Source organism: Larus michahellis, chromosome 3, assembly GCF_964199755.1.
Source record: "Larus michahellis chromosome 3, bLarMic1.1, whole genome shotgun sequence".
Taxonomy (NCBI): Eukaryota; Metazoa; Chordata; class Aves; order Charadriiformes; family Laridae; genus Larus; species Larus michahellis.
The window spans coordinates 21236027-21257661 of NC_133898.1; the positions used below are offsets into that span (position 1 = coordinate 21236027).

The window sequence follows — 21635 nt, forward strand, 5'->3', positions numbered from 1 at the left end:
CCCCCGGGCAGGACGCCTGTGTCCCCCCGATAGGCGGCGGCCCACCCCGGACCCGGCCGGGGGCGGCCGGCGGCGGCCCAGGAGGCCCCGTCGGGGCGTCGGCGGCGACCCCGCGGCCTGCCCCGCCGCCGCCCCCCGGCACCTATAGGGCCCATACCCCACCCCCAGCCCCGGGCGGCGGAAGTGTGTGTAGGGGGCAGTATAGGAATTTCCTGTGACGTCCCGGCCCGGACTCCATTAGGCTGCAGCTGGGCTGAGAGAAGACAAACCCAGCGGGCAGCGAGCGGAGCGGGCCGGGCGCCTGGGGCTGCCGGGCGGGGGCTCAGGGCAGCGGCGGCCGCCATCGCCAGAGGGAGCCCCGAGCGGGCGGCGGCGCTGCCTCCGGGACCCCCGGGGGGCACAGGGCCCCGCTCCGCCTCCCCTCACCCCCGCCGCCCCCCCTTCCCCCGCCTCCCCCCTCCTCGCCCCCCCGGCTTCCCACCACGGCCGCTCTCGGCGAGGAAACTCTGGCCTCCGCTTCCTCCTCCTCCGACTCGGACACCGGCGGAGCCTCCCCGCCCCCGCGGAAGAAAGCCCGGGCCTCCCCGGCGGCGGCGGTGGAGGGAGCAGGAGAGCCCGGGGCTTCCGCGGGCAGAGCAGGCCTCACCTCGTCCCAGTCCCCCTCGCTCCCCGCCGGGCTCGCCCCCGCCGCCGCCCCGCACAGAGGCGGCAGCAGCAGCAGCGGCGTCGGCAGCGCCATGCAGGCTAACGGGGCAGGAGGGGGCCAGCAGCAGCAGCAGCAGCCGCCGCAGGGGCCGGCGGGCCCGGAGCTGGGCTGCCTGGGCGCCCAGAACGGCGAGGCCTCGGCGGGCACGGCCGCCGGCGACCAGCTGGCCCACGCCAACGGGCTGCTGCCCTCGGCCAACAGCGGTGGCGGCAGCCCCGGTGGCCTCAGCGTCAACAACGGGGTGCCCGCCGCCGGGGGCCCCGGCCCGGCCGCCGCGGAGCTCGGGGGCGGCGGCGGCAGCGCCCTGAAGAAGAAGAAGCGGCTCTCGCAGTCCGATGAGGACGTGATCCGGCTGATCGGGCAGCACCTTCACGGCCTGGGCCTCAAGTAAGTGGCCGCGGAGGCCGGGGGAGGCCGCGGTTGGGCGAGTGGGACCGCAGCCGGGGGCGAGGAGGGGGTGCTGGGGGGGTGGCTCCTTCCCTCCCCGCGCCGGCCGGGTCGCCCTGACCGAAGGGCGTCGGTGGGGCCGGGGGAGGCCCCGCACACACATGCGCCCCGCCGCGGGGAGGGGGCGGTGGGGTCGCAGGGGGCCGGCGGTCCCCGCGGAGGATGGGGGAGCTGGGGCGGGGGGAGAGGAAGGGACCTGCCGGGGGGAAAGGTGGTGGGAGAGTGGGGTTGGTGGCAAAAACTACCCCTGTGGCTGCCTAGTAGTCCCCAGAGAGGAGAGACCAGTGCTTGGGTGCGAGGCAGAGCAGTGGGGACAGGCCCGCTCGCAAAATAAAAAATAAATAATAATAAATAAAAAAAATGGAGCCGGAGATGTGTTTTCTAAGGCCGTGGCGGTCAGTTCGGTGTGTACCAGGCGGGCTGCCTGTGAAGGGACAGGCCCAGGAGCTTCCCCTGCCAGGGATGGCAATATGGAAGTCGAGTTGCACACCGATAAGGGCAGATCAATACAAATGTGTTAGTGGGGGAGAAGTTATCTGGTAAACATAATGGAGCCCGCAGCTCGGCGTTGGGGGGCGGGGGGGGTGGTGGCAGCGGGGAGCGGCTCTCTTGCAGATGAGCTCCAAGATTTGGCTTGTCAGCTGGGAGGAAGCGAGCGCAGGCTGAACTGCCACTTAAATAGGCTGTTTGGTTTCACTCTGAAAACCTTCGTCCCTGTAGATGGCGAAGGCCTCTGCAGATTTGTGCTGGACACGTGTTTTTGATAATAATCTTATCTGTCGACTAGAAACAAGTATGTTGGCGCTTTCTCAAAATCAGCATAGGAAAAATAATTTCCCAGCGGAGTCGGGGAAGCCTAAGAATTTAATCGCAACGCTCACTTCGTGAGTGAAGCTAAAGCCAACATGTCATGATTTTGGAAGGGGGCTAGAGAAATCCTGCAAAGTCTTCATGTAGCTACCACAAAAGAAGCCTTCAAAACACACTGTGGAATAGGCCAACTAGAAAGAACTCAGTACATAAAATAAATTGCCTCTGACACAAGAGGCAAGTTTACAGCAGCAGACAACTCGTGACTGTTCATAGACGACACCACAGTAAATAAGCTATTTTTAGTGTAAAAGGGGGAGGGCTACAGGTTCATGAGTTTGTTTATTTTGTTTTAAGGAGCTGGTCTTTTAATATGTGATGAAGAAGAAAAACTTAGGCCTGTGGCAGATGTAGTAGCTCTCCATATTGTTTTGGGGGGAGAGGGAGGGGGCAGGGGATAGTAGCCAGTAGCTAACAGCTTTCTAGTCTGTATCTTCCTTCATGAAGTCTATCTTCTGTGCAGGGATGGCTGTTTGTGGTGGCTGGTAAGTCACATACTTTATGGTACTTCAGCAAAGCTTTCAAGCTCATTGACAACTTGCTTTGGCTATAGGTAGCTGTTTACATGTCTCGGGCAACTGAGATAGTCTTTTTGGACAAGCGTCTGAACCTGGTCACAGTATTCTTACTTTAATAAAGTTACTTTTAAATATGGTTAATTGTTATCATAGCAGGCGGTATATTTGTGAGGGTAAAACTGGTCGGGTTTTTTTACACTGTATCTCTCCTGCAGCCAGACTGTTGATCTTCTCATGCAAGAGTCAGGATGTCGTTTAGAACATCCTTCTGCTACCAAATTCCGCAATCATGTCATGGAAGGAGAATGGGATAAGGTAACGTAGGGCTTATAGGACTGTATTAACCACTGTTTAAATTTATAGTATCTGTGAGAGAATTCAAAATCCACCCTCCTTATATACTTTTTTGTTTGTTTTTTTGTTGTTTTTTTTTCTTATGCCCATTTCTGCAGGCTGAGAACGACCTGAATGAACTTAAGGCCTTAGTGCATTCTCCGCATGCAATTGTGGTAAGAGGCACACTTGAACTCTTTCAGAGCTGTATAGTTGGACTAATTGTAGTGATGTAATCTTTCACTATGGAGTTGGTTGTCTGTAGTTCTTGTTTTCTTTTTTGTTTACTTTAAGTGGCTTGCATGCTATCACAAACGTCACACTAATCTGAACTTTTTAATTCTTTTTTAGAATGTGAGATAGGAAGCCCAAAAGTATTGAGGCTAATATTTGGTGTACTGAATGTTTAAACTTTGTTAAACATGCTTAACTGATAAAATATAAATCCTGTAACAGTCCTAAAATAGGTCAGTTTCTGTAGAAACTGCCTATGTTGACTATTAATTTCAAACTTGAAATACTTCTCATAATCTCTGCGGTGTTTATGGGAGTTAGGTTTTCTTGAGGGAAGAGAAGTTTAGAAACAAAATGTGGAATTGGCATTGTAATAGCACATTACAAGAATATAGAGGCTGCTATAGACCATGAACAATGCTGTTGCTTTTCCAGATGGCTTCTAAAGAGCAAATGTATTTGTATTGCTGTTCAGGATTTTATTTAGAGCTTTTTCTCTTTGGCTGGCTTTTTTTTTTTTTTAAAGATGAACCTAGAAATAGAGATTTGTAGGTCCCGTGACTTGACAATTACAATATGGGTGGTTATGATTTCAGGTACTTTGAGGAAAGTATTTCTTGGTTTCATTTTTCTGTCTCTAGATACCAAAAAGTCATTACTTAGCTCTTCAAATGGCTTGTTCTGTTTTGTTTAAATGTTGATTGTAATGAAATGAAGTTAGAATGACTAAGGTCACTTAGGAAGAAAACAGTAGCAGGGCTTTTTTTGAAGTGTCTGTAACTGTCAACAATGAAGAATCAGCTGATGGCTGCTTAGCTCTACTTCTAGCTGATTCATTTGTTGTCAAGACAATTTCCTGTCTGGGGGAGGGACAGAAAGAAAGAACAGGAAGTGAAGTAGGAAAAACAGATGTTTAACAAAACATCAGAGGGTCCTCGAGAGAAGTTTACATTCTGTTCCATTAATTTGGCCAAAGCTTAGCATCTCTTAATTTGACTAGTAGTTCACTTTCTCTTTTCTCAAAGACTTTGATATACGTAAGACTTACTGTTCAAATAGTTTAGAATATTGCATGCAGCTTTCAATAGTTTGTGGAGACTGAAGTATGAAACCATTTTATGTGAATACAAATGGTCCTTTGAAGCAGATTTTTCTCATGTTTTGAAATTCTGGAGTTATCAAGTTTCTCTGTGGTATTAAAGTGTTTTACATGTATGGGAGTCACGAGTTTTAACTGAGTATCAGCATTGTACTTTTTGGAGAACTTAATTTGAGGAAAAAGGGGATGTTTTCCTTCTGTTGTTTTGGAGGGCTCTGAAAGCATGCTCTTCTTTAATGTTGATGTCTAACTGCTTGAATTAAGCTTAGTGCAATAAAAATACTTGGTTTAGAGTAAACTTCACCTGAACCAAATATGAATTATTTTCTTTTTAAACTTACTCTCCTTTATATAAACTTCATAAATTTAAAACAGATAACAGTATAAGTGTCTTGCATGTCTGTGTTAGCAAGACAATACTGACTTGCAAGGATAAGTTGAGCTCATGCGTACTCCATTGCCTGCGTGCTGTCTCCACCTCCCACCCCACCCAGCTTTTTTGTACATGGTTGAGATTACGGGTGGTATTAGTATAGTCAGCACCCGGAAAATTAGTGAAAGATCATTAAAGGTAAGGAGGCATGCTTTATGCTCGTAGGTAATCCCAACTGCAACTAAGTCAGAACTATTGAAGATGATAAATGTCTTGATTAGGGAAAGTCCAGACAAGATACTACTGCAGGTAGCTCTTTGAAAACAGAAAATTAGATTTTGGGTTTCCTGACATGTGACTCATGCTATATGACTAGATCTTTCAAAAATGTGTGCGTACAAGAAGAATGGGTATGTAAAAGTTTAGATGACACAGAGTATTTAACAAAGTAGGGTGTGTGTGTGTGGTGTTTTGGTTTGTGTTTGTTTTTTGTTTTACTTATAGTTAATATGACCTGGACAAAATAACCAGGATATATAGCTGCTTTTGAAATGTCTGGTCTGTGAAGGCAATGTGTATGTATTTTGAAAATTCTACTCCTGTCTTAATTTCCTTACTTCTGCAAAGTGCTGTAAGTTCTACAGGTGAAAACACTAACTCTGAAATGGCTGATCTCAATTTGTAAACCTTTGATGCTGTGTGTTGATATGTTGGGGGGGGACACCACAGTCTGCTATTTTTATTTGTGTCAACACAACTAAGTGCTATATAGTGTGTGATTAGTCATGTTTACTTTTACAGCATATAAGATACAGCTGTCTTGAGACAAACTGTAGGAAAACTTTATAGTTGATTCAAGCATGTTATTTTTCCCTGAGTAATGTTTAGAAGATATCAGCTTCAAGCCAGCCCGAGGCTTTGCTTACTTTAGGATTACTTGGGCATGTTACGGCATCTGTCTTGGGTAACTAATTTAACCTGGGAAGAAATCTGGAGATTATTCCTCTATAGTCATCTAGAATATACTTCCAAATTGTCCTCTTTACTTTTTATTTTCTTTTACTTAAATGGGGCTTTCACCCAGTGCTGGAGGTATACAGCCCGCAGCAGGCAATAAACAAAAAAAGGTGATTTATATCTTCTTGTCGGAGCAGAGTGCTCCACCTGCCTGTCGGGTGTCTCTCTTGCTACCAGTGTTAAAGGCAGTTCCCTGTTAGATTGAATTACTCATTAAGTGACAGGATTTGATATGGTTGAAGTCTTGTTAAATTCTACAGGCCAGAATATTTTTTTCCCTTTATGTTATCAAGTCTTACACTTAAGTTTTTGATGTTTTTTAAGTGCTCTTGTCAGTGTTTTACAAGACTACCAAAGTAATAACAAGTACAAAGTGATGAAAATTGGGGTCTTAGTTTTAAGAGGCTTCAAGCAGATAGCTACTGTGTTGGGTTTATGTCTTGAAACATCAGGTGATGATTTCAGCATGTCTTTTAGTTACCTTGTTCATTTCAAAGACGAGTTGTTTAAGCAGTGTTTACTTATTTATTTTGAACTCTTAGTACAGTGATAAAACTGTTGTGGAGCTTATTAAGATATGCAGGTCAAAAATAACCAAAACCTAATCCTAAAATTAGGTAGTTATACATTTTAGTCTTTAAACTTCTGAAGCTTTGCTACCATAACCAGTGATCAAAATGGCCCAGTTTCTTGACTGTGGGAGGACGCTTGTCCTGTATTTTCACAGTTGTGTTGCTGAAGCTTTCACCTTCAGTTACTTAGTGATGGTGAATCACAGTGCGTGCAAAACTTCCTAGAATTTAAGATTCTGCAAGGTGGGTTCCTACTAATGATTAGGACAATCAAGCAGTAAAGTACTAAGCATTCATGTTAGTAATCAAAGGCTGTAGTTTGAAGAAAGCAAAGTGCTAATTAGTACATACATTAAAACAACCTCTTCCCCCCCCACCCCCCACCCCCCCCACCCGGTAAATCTGTTAACTCTTAGTGTTGCCCCAGGGTGGTCAGAGGTTCAACTTGCACTGAAGTAATAGCTTCTAGAAACAACAAAGTAATGCACTTTATCCTTGTCCTCTCTCTAGAGTTGAAAGACAGGATGAAGTAGTAATAACTGAATAGAACCAGCCAGACTGCAGTGATGAAACTGGTGTGTTGTGCTCTTCCATGGGTCTTATGGCATGAAGAATCTTTGCTATAAGCTAAGTGATGGTGGTGTCTGGGTTTAAGTTGTTCAACAGCAAGGAGTGTAATGATGTTGAATCTCCATTACAAACACTGAGACGATAACAACAAATCCCAGGCACTTCTGTTACATTGTACATGGTATAATTTTGGATTATGATAACTCTTATTTCCCTTCTTTGGAAAGCAGATAAAGAATATGGAGAATGAGTAAGCTGTTCTGGGTGCGATGTGTCATATCAGTTTTATACTCGTTCTATTCTACTTAAGTGGTGGGATTTTTACTTTACAGTTGACATTATAAACAGTTCTCTTTCCTTCTATAGCAGAGGTTATTTGGGCTCTAGAAGAGAAGAGATGATGTACTCAAAATAGTCTTATCTACCCTAAGAAGGTGGTATTGGAAGTAATTAGGAATACTGTTAGTAGGGTATATAAGTAGTTGAGGGGAAAATGAAGACAAAATTCAGCTGTTCAGTGAAATCTGTCAGCAAAGTCTATAGTTGCACAAAAATAAGTGGCAGGAGGCCATGAGTGTCCCGATATTAAAAAAAAAAAAAAAAAAAAAAAAAAAAAAAAAAGACTTGAAATACGATGTCACTGGAGTGTGACTTGCCTTACGGAGGTTGTATTCATGCTGTTGTTTGAGTATGCTGTAGGGCAAGTTTTGGAGCAGTTATCAAAATAGCTTAGAAAATCAGTTTAACTTCCCTATCAACATTTTACTCTAGTCCCTGCCTTTTGCTGTAGATAAGCAGTTTTAAATTGTAACTTATCTTTTGTACTAATTCTCCATTATGTTAACAGTAGACTCCTGCATGAAGTGTACAGTGCTGTGTTGTTCTGGAGGCTTTTATATTTCTAATATGCCAAAGTCACACATGACGCTGATGACTTTTCTTTTTTTAAATTATAAGTTCTGAAGTTGTACCTCTTTGGATAACTTGGCAACAGCGTTCTGCATGGTAGTGTTCCTGTAATGCTACCATGGAATTGTTAGGACTGGTGTTGCAAAAACTGTTTTTTAGGGTTTTCTGCACTTTTTACTTTTTCCTCTAAAGAAATGAAACTAACATGCCAAGTCCTAAAAGTAGGGAGTAATTAGACACAGATATGGTTATCACATTTAAGGGAAAGATGATATAACTTTATATTAGATGCAGTGAATGGAGAAGGAAGAGTTGGAGGGATTATGGTTTTTATTACAAGCTGGAAATAACATTATTTTTTAATCTGATGGTGATCATCAGTATGAGGTGACCAAGAGGAGTGAAGTATGGTATGTGGCTACTACCTGAGCACCTCCATGCATCCCAGTGAGCATGTGCATAGCTGTGAGAGGAAGCTCTTATCCCACCTGCTGCTAGTATATAAGCCAGCAGTGTGAGGTCTGCTGGCTCACTGCATAGAACCAACCACTGAGGCTGTAAATAATTGGGATATCTTTCTTTTGCTTGTCTACATGGCAGAACACCAAAAAGTGTTGTCTTCACCTGGAAAAAACATACAGTGATGCTCTAACATTCCAAATAAACTAAGCAACAGGATAGGGAATGTAATATTGTTTGCCTGTCATGTACGGGACAATAGAGTACTACAGACATGTTAGAACATAAATCACCTTTACTATGTAATGTTTTATGCTTCACAAAGCTGTGTGGTAAGTTAATAGCACCATACGTAGAAATTTTACTCTTTTGAAGAACTGAACATCTGTGAAAGCTAAGGGTGTCTTATGCTTTAACTTTGGATTTTACACATAGTAAGCCTTAAAGTTTCATGTAAGCTTTAATAGGACAGGAACATCTTAAACTTCATGATTATCCCTCTACTTAAGGCGGCTAGCAGTGTGTTTGAAACTGAGTAAACATTGACCAAATATGAGCATGAAAATAATGAGGTGCCTGAGGTCTGACAAAGCAAAGGAAAACAGCGATTGAACTGGTGGTGTATTCATTAGAAAAGCAAATGTAATTTGCTACACTTAATCTTCGTTCTGTTTCTCAGTGATCTGTCTTCAGAATTTATTTTTCTTCTTTAACCTGGTGAGTCTTGTGGACCGGAAATGTCTTTTCTCTCTGGTAACTGTAAAGAAGATGTGCAAACACAGAATAGTTGGTTTCATCTGGAAACAACCAAACTGTGTTTCTAATAAATTGATATTAGAAACTTCTTGGACTTCAGGTTTTTGAATATAGTAAATGAATACTTGATTTTTCTTTTTTTTTTTTTTTTTAATCCACAAACATTTGTTGTTGGAATAGCAGGCTTGATTGTTTTTTTTTAAAGGAAAACAACCAAAAACTGTACAAGATGAAAGGAACACTATGAAATAGCAGTGATTACTTCTGAGAAGTGGTTTCTAAATATAGGAAACTATTTTTTTTTCTGTAATCCTGAAAAATGATACAACACACAGGGAAAACAATTTAACATGGAACTGCAAAACAAAACCTCAGGCAGTGTCGATTTGTTATTGCTGTATGTTATGTGGCTATGCAAACATTCCATGTCAGCTCCTATGTAAGCAGGATGAGCACTTGTTGAGTGGGCCTGTTGTGTTGTGTGCTGTGATGCAGTCCTAAGTATGTGATTATCTGCTTTTGGGTGCTTTTCTTGATAGAATGTAAGATTGGGAAGCCCGTCTAATTCAGGGTTTGAAGAAGGGTGACTGAAAAGGGAGTGAGTGTGAAAATGAGACAAGTTGAAGGGGCAATCCGAGAAATGAGATAGGAAGATACTTGGAGCCCTTAAGGCAGGAAGGGAATTCATGGCTAACTTAATCGCTGCACTGTTGTTGAAAAACCCAGGAAAAAGAAAATAAGTAATGAAACATTACATATAGCTGTATTTCTGAAGGGCATAGTAGAATGGTTTCTACTGTTCTGTTTAGGCTCAAACGTTTTCTGAAACTTCAGTCAACCTTTTTCCCCTGACTGCTGCTTTCTGTCATGTCAGAGGATGAAGTTTTTGCTGCTGCAGCAGAAGTACCTGGAATACCTGGAGGATGGCAAGGTCCTGGAGGCACTTCAAGTTCTACGCTGTGAACTGACGCCTCTGAAATACAATACAGAACGCATTCATGTCCTCAGTGGGTAAGTGTTTGGACTTTGAGAGCCCTTTCGGTGGGATTTTCAAAGGAATTATCTAGGTCTTGATAGCTGACACTGTGAAAGAAAAAAAAAAAAACCAAACAAACACCTCAAACTATATTAAAGCTATTATCCTGTTGATTAATAAGCTGTAGTGAGATATGCTAAAATGGCGAGTAAAGAAGACTGTTCAGTAGACAATATTCTGTTTCAGATGCTTGAAAACAACCTGATTATGATTTACTTTTGTAATACTAGAACTCAAATTAATACATACACATGCATGGTCATCTGATCTTGAATTATTAACCTGTTTTCTTAAATTTAATGAGTAAGTGAATATAGTCTGGTTTGTTCTTAGATGAAAATAAGACATTTCTAACTTCCTAAAATCTGTCCGTGTTTGTTTACTTCTATTGCCAATTTGTAGATGCTTCTGAAGGTGATGCATGTTTGTGTGGAATAGTTCCTTGCCTTTTTTCCTATCAGTCTCAAGCTTAAGTCATCTGTTTCCAGTTCGTTAAGAATGTTATGATATATATCATGCTTAAAAGTGAAAAGAATGATTCCAGAAAGACTTGGTCTGTTGGTGTGTGTGCGCTTTTTTCAAACAGGTATCTGATGTGTAGCCATGCAGAAGACTTGCGTGCAAAAGCAGAGTGGGAAGGGAAAGGAACAGCTTCCAGATCTAAACTTTTGGACAAACTCCAGAGTAAGATGTTCTAGTGTTTAGAATTTATTCCCACCTCTGAAAATCTGGTACATCTTACATAATGACATATCCCAGGGAATTGACTTTAACTGCATTTGCTAGTTGTTGTTTTTGTATTTCTTTGTTAATGGGGATATCTTTAGATGCCTATACCCTTTGGTCTTCTGTATCTAACCTTTTGCTGTCTCTGATAAACTGTTTGTAATAGGAACTTGTATTTCTTAGTTCTGCTGCATGCAGTAATAGTATAACTTGGTGACTAAATATGCAGTTCAGAGTGGCGGAGAGTGTTCTGTAAATGCCAGCTATACTGAGAGGATAAAACGAAGAGTGGCCTGTAACCACTAGTGATACTAGTACTGGTTGATAGTGGTCTCAGACTTTGTTATGAATTACAGTTCTTCCTCTTTCTTGTGGCTGGTGTAATACTATGTATCAGAGTTGTAAAAACCCATGGTATTCTTTATTTTGATAGTGTTAATAGAGAATTCCTTAAATGAACACAGCTGATGCTGTTGTTTTATTATTTAAAATATTTTGTTAAATACTGGGTTTTGAGTTAGCTTGTGTAAACGGTGCTTCTTGGCCAGGATAACATGTGCTATAACTACAAATACCTTGCATACAGTTCTGCTTTTCAGAAGTTCGTGTTTCTAATTCCCGATGTATAGCTGTAAATTTGACAAGCTGTGTGCACTTTTTTCCTGTAGCTTTTAAGCTTTATTTACTAAGGTCTTTTCCAAAAACACTCAAATCAAAATATGCTGTTACTTCTAACTTGGTTTTGATATACCTTTGTTTTGTTTTATTACTCTTCTAAAGCGTATCTACCCCCATCAGTGATGCTTCCTCCAAGGCGTTTACAGAACCTGCTACGTCAGGCCGTGGAACTACAACGGGACCGGTGCCTATATCATAATACCAAACTAGATAGTAATCTAGATTCTGTCTCGCTGCTAATAGATCATGTTTGTAGTAGGTAAGAAACCCTTGCTACTTGTAAGATGGGCAACAATGTGTTTTGTCTTTTAAAATAATCTAATTGTACCTACTGTTAAAAGGAACATGACAGCTCTCTGAGTTGGTTTAACAGGTGTTGACTGGAAAAAGACAGTTCTCATTAAATAAGTAGTGGGGGAGGAGCAGAGAAGGTGTGTATGAGAGACTTTGGTAGCTGGATGTGGGGTAAATGGAGTCAGAACGAAGCTTAAAATTTTAATCAGATGGGTATGAAAAGAATATATTACTATGCTAATCCTTAGCCACTTGTTTCTTGTAATGATGGACAGCCAGTCCGTTTATTCATCAACACGTGATTGCTCTGTTTTTTTCTCTGGAGAATCACTAGTATGTTACTTATCCAGACTCTGTCTTCAAGCTTGCTGGAATGCAGAAAACCTACTGAAGCATACTTCATGAAGTCAACTTTAATAGTGGCCAGTGAGGTGCTTTTAGACGCAAAGGTTAAAACAGGGTAGAAACATGCAGTAAACATTTCTGTTTTACGTAATATGTAATATGAATGATATAGAGAACTACTTTCTCAGATTTTTAAGATAGTAAGAATTGAATGACTCTCACATCTACATATTAGCTCTTAAGGCTATCTGGATAACTTTTAACAAAACTAATGCTGATTCTGAATCTTCAGAATGCCATACCGTAGTAGACACGAAGCAGGAAGATGTTTGTTTGTAACAAATGGCTGACTTGAGTGGTTTTTTTCTCATCCAGCAGAACTTGGACGATGACCTAAAAACTCAGTGTAGCTTTTATTGAAAACTGTACATGGTGTAATAAGGGAACCATGGCTAGGACGGCTATAAAATATATGATACCCATATACGTTTGTTCATGTAACAGGCCAACCCTTGGGCTTATGAGGGAATCTTTTTTTTTTCATGTTAAGGTTAGCTCATCTGAGGAAGTTAAATGCTGATAAACTTGCTTGTAGAAACTTTCTGAACTTGGCTGCTTTGACTTACGTTCTTGGGTTACTTGGAATCTGTTTTTAAAGATGCAGACTTCCATAGTACCTCACTGTAGCCATGTTAAGGTTTTAAAATTAATATCCTTGGCACTTTATGTATTCAAGTAACTTTTTTTAGATTATTGTCTAGCTTGCAATTCTGCTACATCACATTGTTGCAGCAGTTTTGTGTGTGCATGGACATTTGACTGTACCCCCTTTTAAGTGCTATTGGAAATTATCAGATACTGGAATTGTGGCTTCCCTACTTCAGAAGTGATTCTTAAAATCAGACTAATAGAAAGAGATTTAATTTTAGTCTTTTTACAAGTCCATAAATAACATTGGATGTTCTGTAGGGGTTTGTGATTACTCAAACCCCAAAGAGCATTCAAGCCAACTGCAAAGAACATGGTTTACTGAAGTTGGACTTAGCTGAAGCCAGACATAAGGTAGTATATGCAACAAATCTGGACTTGAATGTCACCTAACTGAATCTGTTTGCTGACATAAGTTTAGCCATAGGTGGTGTGTCTGGATTATTTTTCTTTTCCACCTAATGTGGTACTTCCTAAACTTGCATATTTGGTATGTATACATACATACTCATGACTACTTTAATTTCAAAAAAAACCCACTTCAAAATAAAGGCTTCCATTCTGTCCTCAACTCAACCTATTGTACCTACCTATTGCAGGGGTCTGAGATCAGTATGTGGTGCGCTGTACGTGCTGCCATGCTTGGGCATAATGAGGTGAGTTAAAGACAGTGGAAGCCAAATTTTGATTAAACTGACAGAAGTAACAGTAGTCTAATAGCTTAGATGATTTAAGTTCTGTAATACTTAAATGGTAGAACACTGATAACTTTCCCTTTTTTATTTGGAACTAATCTGTTTTGGACTTCTGGCAATATTTTCATCAAGCATGCTTGCATTGCACTAATAGGTAAAATATTTAACTAAAACTTAATCACTTAATAAGAGTGGGAGATAAGAGGGAGAAACTGCTGGGAGTGAAGGTGAGGGATTTCATCTTATTGTGTGTGAGATTTTGATAATAAAGAATTGATGCTCTTGGGGGTGGTCTTTTTTTGTTTTGAGAGCCTTCAGCCTAGTTTCAGTTTGTTTGGGTACACTCTGCTTCCCCCCCCAAATTCTTTTGTCTTGCTTTCATGTAAATAAACTTTAGTCTGAGTTTAGAAACAGTGAAGCCCCAATGAGAGGTGAATGCTGATGCTTTCTAGGTACTAGCTTAATGTAGCATTTTTGAAAAAGAACCATTTTGGAAGTTGAGGAATAGATCTTCTGTTGTATGTACAAGGAATAAAAAAGTATCTCTTTGATGTTTTATTTATGATTTTGAACTTCTGTAAATACAACAGATAACTTTATTAGATACTTTGTTTCAGTATGTGAACAACATGATTCAAGTGTATTGTGCTGAACAGAACAATTTGTAATGAAACACTTCAAAAAAGAAAAAATTAAAAACCTCTGAGCTACAACAATACCTAATTACCAAAACCAGAAACTGGTAACAACTGGTTTTGATTTCTTGTTTCAAGACTGCTGCTATTTCCTCCTGCAGAAGGTTTATTTAATGCATGCTTTGCTACCTGTGAAGTCAAACTTGCCGGATTGTATGTTTCATTAGTTAAGTGAAGAGAACTTTTTGTGAGAGCACTCTGATCTGACTGGATTGCAAATAGCATAGTTCAATACTGGGACATGTCTGCAGCAGCTGTATCGACTGTGCCTGTTACCTTTTTTAGGAACCTAAAGACCACCTTACTATGGAACTTGTGTCCTCCAGCATTATGCTGCTTGCTTTTCATGTCTGCAAAACCTTGGCTGTTTTTCTTTATGCTTTAAAATACAAGAGCTATTGTTCTATAGGGTATTTTTTTTTTTAAATGGAATATGCTGGAAAAGGCTCTTTTGGGACACAGTGTGCCCCTTGTACTTCGTATTATGGATAAAGACTCTTTCACCTTCTAGAACAAATTGCTGCTCTGAGGAAAAACATTAACTTATTACAATGTGACTAAATAATAATGAAATGCTCTTCCTGTAGGTGCACATATCTATATAAGGGCTTGCCTACTTCCCTCTAGACTTCAAGGAAAACAAAGTCTTCTTTCATGGGTGGGGCTTTTTACCTTGGGCTCAGTGTTGTTCTAGTGGCAACTAGACAGCTCTTGGTCAGCTTAAAGCGGGAGCGGAACAGACTTGTGTTTCTCTATAAACGAGTAAGTAGACATACCCAAGGAAGCCAACTACGGATATGTATATGTACATGTACACTTTGTCTGTCCTCCTCTACCATAAGACGGGAAGTGAGGGATGTATGGTTCTTAGTGCTGCTCAATAGTCTTTAAGCAGGGAGTATAGGAAGCATCTTCTAGTAAAAGAAAATGGATTGAGAATATATAGACGCTGTATTAAGCAGAAATTTTTCTAGCTTCTGATAAGAAGTAGTTTTTTTGGTGTCTGTCAGCCTGGCTACCACCAAACTGTATTTTTAAATGCAAATTTACAGGAAGTAGGGTGTTGGGTTTTTAGGTTTCTTTTAGGCCAGTTTATGTCCATGGATAAGTATGTTCACAGAGACCGTCGTTGTTACATTAGTACTGCTGTGTCCCATTAGAGTTGTGTTGCCCTGTTGGCACTGAGCACCATAAAAACTCAATGTAAGACTAAACCGCTTCGGGATCCCTGCAGTTCAAGAAACAACGTCTATGGTTAGAGACTACCTTTTAGTGCCTCTGAACAATGAACTTGTAGTTAACTGGAGTACTACTTATAAAAGCAGTCATCTACTGTAAAAGCCTACATTGATTTTAGCTTAGCTCTAAAATTCTTGTACAGTGGGCAAGCTATAAATAAAATAAAATTTGTCTCTAGTGCTTGCCTAACTTCATATTTTGACTGTTAGCTTTTCCTCAGTATGTAACTAGAAGATTAAATATTAGCTCTGGAGAAATGTTTGACTCTTCTCCTTCAGTAGTTTATCATATAATACTTTGTTTGATAAACACTTAATGTTTTACAAAATAACATAGATTTTGTGAGGGAAAACAGTTCAACTTGAAAGCTCATAATGGTATCATGTTAGTTATGCAAAGAAAGTGAAAAATGGCACAAAATGAAGGGAAGGAAACACCTAACTTACTGCAAGATCACGTTCAAGAAAAAGAAGACTTCTTTTACTCCACTTTTATGTAAGAATCACTCCTAAAGATTTGGCAAGATACAGCTAAGCGAGTTAGGTAGTTACAGAAACCTCACATGTAAACAAAACATTGCATGTAGGGTTCAAAGAGTTTGGACTCCAGTATTTTCCTTATACATCATAGAAGCGTATAGTAATTACTGTTACACTCCTAATGAGGTCAGTTTTCTTATGCTTTCATGTAATTTGGAATAAATTATGCAAGTGGAATAGGAGTAGTTCTAAGTTCTTAAAATTAGTTACGATCGCTTGGTGGTATCAGCTTTTTACCAGATAAGACACTTCATTCTGTGCTTATTTGAAGCAGCTGTTAATAGGGGATTTTTCCAAGTTGTCTGCTCTTACACTTAAATAAGTTTTTGTTTTAATTTTTGCTAGCTCAATTTTAAAAAAAATCTTAGTGCTTTCTTATTAATCTGTGAATCCATCCTTTTCTTTTCCCAGGAAACAGTTCCCATGCTATACACAGCAGATACTAACGGAGCACTGTAATGAAGTGTGGTTCTGTAAATTCTCCAATGATGGCACTAAACTAGCAACGGGATCTAAGGACACAACTGTTATTATATGGCAGGTTGATCCAGTAAGTGTGCAGCATCTTAAATGTGTATGATTTGTCTTTCACTTCCCTCTTTTTTTTCTCTTTCTAGGATTCTTTGATTTTTTTTTTTTTTTGTATGACAGGCTAACATGTATTGTAGCTGCCGACTAGGGTATTTCTCTAGGGTGTAAAAGACTGAAGATCACAGTCAGTGTGAGTTGGTGAAGGAGGACATTGAAAACTCACAAGCCTGAGTGTAACAGGCTTGAACTGTTGGCTGCTTTGGGGCAGGAGCTTTGTGTGCCCCTAGCTGGTACCACATGGTAGAGCCTGCTGATGCCCTCCAGGGGAGCTTCTCAGCTGGAAGGGCTCGAGAAGCATTGGGTGAGAGTGGAAGGGGCATGGCAGTGAGGAATCTTTCTTCTAGTCACTCTTACTAGCAGTACTTCTAATCTGTGTATGTGCCTAACCCCTTTCTGTTCCCTTGTTATTACTACTAGTACACTTGGATCCAACTACTCTATCCATTTCACCATTTATTAACTTAGTTCTGAGTAACAAAATGGTATGTGCTAAACTGAAGTTGTATCATTATACCACTCCATGCCAGTTGCTGTTGTAAGATTTGCCTTGGCTTGAGGCGAGGATTTAAACACTTGTCAGAATTCACTGACATGTGGAAGTATACCCATCCATTTTCTTACAGACTGTGGTTTTAGGATTTGATACTAATATGTGGCACTGTTTCTCTTATATGAAATATCCTACATCTACAAGATTTATGTATTGTTACGTAAATAAAAAGATTGAGCAGTGAATCTAAGACTGTTTTAATTGATTGGTGGAAGTGATATGAAAGTATGTCCATGTATTTCATAACACTTGAAAACTGAATAAACTCGAACATACGCACACAGTATTTGAAGTTGTTAACGCTTGTAAAACACTATCAGAAGTAAGAATCGTACAGTTTTTAACCTACCAACTGGTATGCCAAGTGGAAGATGAAACGTTTTTGCAATTCCATACTGGCTTTCAGTAGGATTTGAGAGCTGAATTTAATCCTTTCCTTCCACTACAGGTTAGGAAGCCATATAATTTGGGTCCTTTTTGCTGTTAAGAAGATGGGAGAACTTCAAACCCTGTTCTGTGTGCATAGCTGTTACATAGCCTGTGAGCAAGTGCTATGGATTTTTCAGGCGTAGAACCGTTGCGGTTTGTTTATTACTGGGGCCAGTGTGCTCTGGGCCAAGAGATGCATAATGGCATAATCTGACTTCTGTTATTTAGTTAGGAAATGATCTGTATTTTTTGTGGGGTTGTTTTTGTTTGTTTTTTACCAAAGTAATTCTCTAAGTAAATTAAGGATCAAATCTTTTTTGCAGTTGACTTGTCACTTGATTGTAGAGGCCCATCTTCCTTTTATATTGGTGGGTTTTAATACCCAACATCTTGATTAGCACATTTTATAGTGAATTGTTAGCAAATATCTGGTGAGTGTTTAGACTAACCTTCTTGGCTGAGGGTTACTAAAGGAACAAAATCTCTAATAAATAGTGGGAAAGCAGCTTTCTGTAGAGTTTTATCTTCTGTATTTGAGTACTTTAAAAAAAAAAAAAGTAAACCCTTTCAAGGAGCTAGATACCTCAATAACATTATGCCACATAACTTAAATAGTTCATTTTCATATTTGCCAGAGCACGCTTCTCACATTTCCTGTAGCAGTTGACAGTGCCTTTTGAACCATAAGTTTAATCAGGTTTTCAAAGTTTTAGGTATATAGAATTATTCTAGTCTATATGTATAAACTACAGGGAAACATCCATCCGACTCTGTGTGGACAAGCCATGGGAGAACACTGTTTTAAATTAACAGTGTTATATTTCTTTTTCCACGCATACTTCATGTGTGTGAGAATCCTTCATTTCTCCCTTTCTTTTCTTCATCACCCCTCTTGATGTGTAATGACATTGCTTCCATGTCTCTTCTTCGTTTCATACCATGAATTTCTTATTTCTTTTCTAAGACACAGCTACATGTCTGAGCTGCCTTAACCCATGCTTCTGTTTTTCATTTTCATTTGTTCGTTTTGAAGTTCTTACGCAGACTGAGCAGCATTAAGTAATGTCTTCAGTGAACTAGGATGTCTGTGTGGAAGACATTATTTGACTGTTACTAAGCATGGCAGAATCTCTAGAGCACAAAGGATAAGCACAGTAGGCGCATCACCTTGTCTGGCACATGTCTTCTTGGATAGAGCTCTCCAACTTGTTCGTTACAGAAACCTTCCTTTTTTTTCTGCACTTCCTAAAAACTGTTGACAGGTTTTTGGCTTTTCAGCCAGGGATCTCAACTACTACAGAGTTAAGTTGATACCTGAATAGTTCTTTCTTCTACATAACAAAAATCTGGGAAGCTAGATGTAAGGGACAGAAGTGCTGGTATTTCTTTTGGTGGTGGGTGGGAAGCAGATTGACTAAACTTGGGGCTGTTTTCCTGAAATATCATTGACTGCTGGTCTAGAGCAAAACATGATATAGCAGTTTTGCTGTATTTGCAGAGAAGTATGAGAGATAGCAATAGCCACAAAGTACTATCATTAGAAGAGGAATAGCAAACGTGATACAGAAGTGACAGGCTACTTAATCCTGATGTAAAAAGAAACACATCAGTTGCAGGCACGCTCCAGGATGTGAGATGATGTCAGACATGACTCTGTTTCCTTGCAGATCAGTTTAGCTACAGACACAGCAGTGTCTAATGCATTCCAGGAATAATAATTAGAATGGAAAAGGGGACTTGAGGAGGTCCATTTGTTTGCCTCTTTTTCAGTGTGCTTTGAAGATTATTCTTAGCCTGCTTTCTTTTGAAGAATTTAGCTTTTCTAGCTAACAGAACCTTCAAAGCTGCAGGCTGGCTGAGAGTCACCAAATCCCTTGCAGCTGATCCCAGGAAACAGTTCTTGGTGTCACTCTGTTGACTGTGTTCTTTCTCTTTAGAACCAGGAGGTGCTCTGCTGTTTAATACTAAAACAAAAGAAAGAGAGGGGACAATAAGAGACATCAAGGTAGATTTTCAAACAAGTCACTCGTTTTAAAGATAAGTGGGAGGTATAAACATTGCCCATGCAGGACCCGGGGAGTGGGGGGAAGAAGGGGTGAGGGAGGAAAATCTACTTGCCCTTTTCCAACAGGCTTCACAAAAACTACTGTCAACAGTTTAACAAGCTCAGTTCTACTTTCTGTATATGCATGTTGCTGTCAAGAGTCAGTGCTAATACTGTATTGAAGCAGGTTTCTGTATTTAGGAAGCCAGTGTATGGTTGTTTCACAGTATCCAGCTGTACTATTTATTTTGATAAGCTGCTTGAAAGTCAAGTTCCTCTGACAAGGCAGCAGTAGAAGAGTTGTAGCATAAAGGTGATACAAGGTACTCTGTGTGAGCCAAGTATGCTTCATTCACTAAATCTGGCAGAAAAGATAGAACAGCTTGCTGTAGGCAGCACTAAGAACACCTCTCAAGGAAGCTTTTAAAAATATCTTTCTGTAAAACTTTTCCTGAGCAGCACACACAAAATATACTCAAGTTTATAAAAACATTGGCACTTGGAGGTTTTTCCCTTCTCAGCATGCATAAAGGTTTTGGCTCTCTGTTTAACCGTAAGAGAGTCCCGGCATGTCTTTTACTTTTATGAAAGTAACTTAATTATGTAAAATATGGATAATGGTACTTTTGTATACGAGTAGATGTAGAGAGACTTGACACTACAGAAATCTTCTGTACTAAACCAAGTGTAATGTAATGTGCAACTCTGTGTGCAACAGTATTTTGGGAGTTTCATGTTCAGAATCATGGAAGACTAGAACAAAATTATCTACAAGTGTTCTTGTTTTGCACGTTGAAACTTAGAAGCTTTCACTTTGTTTCTACTCTGTAAACTAGCAGCTGCTTTTCCAATAGGAACCTATTCATATGCCTTGTAAAATGCAGGTGCCAAGTTGCATCAAGCAAACTTGCCGTGCTGTGCTTGGACACGCTGTATACGTGAAATCTAGTAGGAGTTTATTTGCATTATCTTAACAGAATCTCTCTTGTTTCAGGATACTCACCAGCTAAAACTACTTAAGACGTTAGAAGGTCATGCGTATGGTGTCTCTTATATTGCTTGGAGTCCAGATGACAACTATCTTGTTGCCTGTGGCCCAGATGATTGTTCTGAGCTTTGGCTCTGGAATGTACAAGTAAGTGGTGACTAAGAGTAAAAAATAAGACTTTGTGGTCAGCCTACTGCTTTTGTTTCAATATGTAAATATGCTAAGCATGAAGGAAGTCGCTTCTACAGACTTGTACGAAGGTGTGATTGTGTAAAGAAGAGAGACTGATCTTTTTTGGTTTTTTTCCCTAATTTGAAATACAGACTATGTTGGCCTACAAATTCTGTACTCCGTTTGTACAGAAATGAAATTAGAGTTCAAGTTTAAGTGTCCAGGACTGTGCATCAATTTTAGTGTATCTGGTTACAGATCACTTCTGAGAAGGGATGGTGTAAATCCATAGGACCTTAGAGGGCTACTGAAGAGATGAGCAGAGTAAATTAATCAAGAGAAACACAGGGCAGAATTATCATCTAAGGGGAGCAATTGCTCGCTGAAGATTTTGATAAGTAGCAGAAGTAAAAGATACAAGTTATTTTTATTTTGTGTAACCCTCCCAGTGATATTGGTGGAAGGTCCACAAAGGCTTAAATGTATGATTTCAGAACTTTGTTTTTCAGTCAGACACTAGATTATTTAGCTGTTTCCTCCATGAGTTGAAACACATTTTCTGCTATTGATTTTTTTTTTTTTTAACGGACACTTGAATTGATGTAAAAGCTTCCCCTACCTTGGTTGTGGTTTATATAGTCTTTCTTTTACTGTCTTGGACTCCAAACTAATTTAGTTTCCTAAAACAAAAACGCTTCCTTTTTTTTCACCCTTGGAATACTTTTCTTGTGTTCAATTGATTAAATTGGCACAGTGAAGGCCACTAGAGCTGGCACAAGGGAATAGAGAGAAGCCTTTACTGTTTCGACAACGGTAAGCCATTTACTGGCTCTCTGTCGTGTGAAACAGTAGTATTATAAGCTGTGGATGAAAGCTAAATTTTGGCATGGAGAGCTACAGCTCAGGGAGGAAAATGTTCTAAACGCTCTGATACTCCAGCTTTTTACTAAAATATATTTTGTCATCTCCACTTTCTTTTGGTCTCCTCCTGCGTCCTTGCTTTCTATGTTTGTTTTCATTTCATATTGCTCGTCTCTTATGCGT

The 21635-nt window shown here is 40.4% G+C and overlaps 1 protein-coding gene across 4 annotated transcripts in view; it reads left to right on the forward strand.

The window, feature by feature from the left end:
• Positions 1 to 257: 257 nt before the first annotated feature.
• Positions 258 to 21635, forward strand: part of WDR26 (WD repeat domain 26) — a 31678-nt gene continuing 10300 nt past the window's right edge. Inside the window, exons 1-9 of one of the 4 annotated variants that reach the window (XM_074579024.1) lie at positions 2435 to 2508; positions 2757 to 2856; positions 2994 to 3050; positions 9738 to 9874; positions 10486 to 10583; positions 11406 to 11562; positions 13250 to 13306; positions 16230 to 16368; positions 20427 to 20567. In XM_074579024.1, the coding sequence (XP_074435125.1) occupies positions 2465 to 2508; positions 2757 to 2856; positions 2994 to 3050; positions 9738 to 9874; positions 10486 to 10583; positions 11406 to 11562; positions 13250 to 13306; positions 16230 to 16368; positions 20427 to 20567 (930 nt within the window). In that variant the 5' untranslated portion in view covers positions 2435 to 2464. Of the gene's footprint in view, positions 1094 to 2325; positions 2509 to 2756; positions 2857 to 2993; positions 3051 to 9737; positions 9875 to 10485; positions 10584 to 11405; positions 11563 to 13249; positions 13307 to 16229; positions 16369 to 20426; positions 20568 to 21635 lie in introns of those variants that run through there. The other 3 variants (XM_074579023.1, XM_074579022.1, XM_074579025.1) reach the window with 3 other exon arrangements.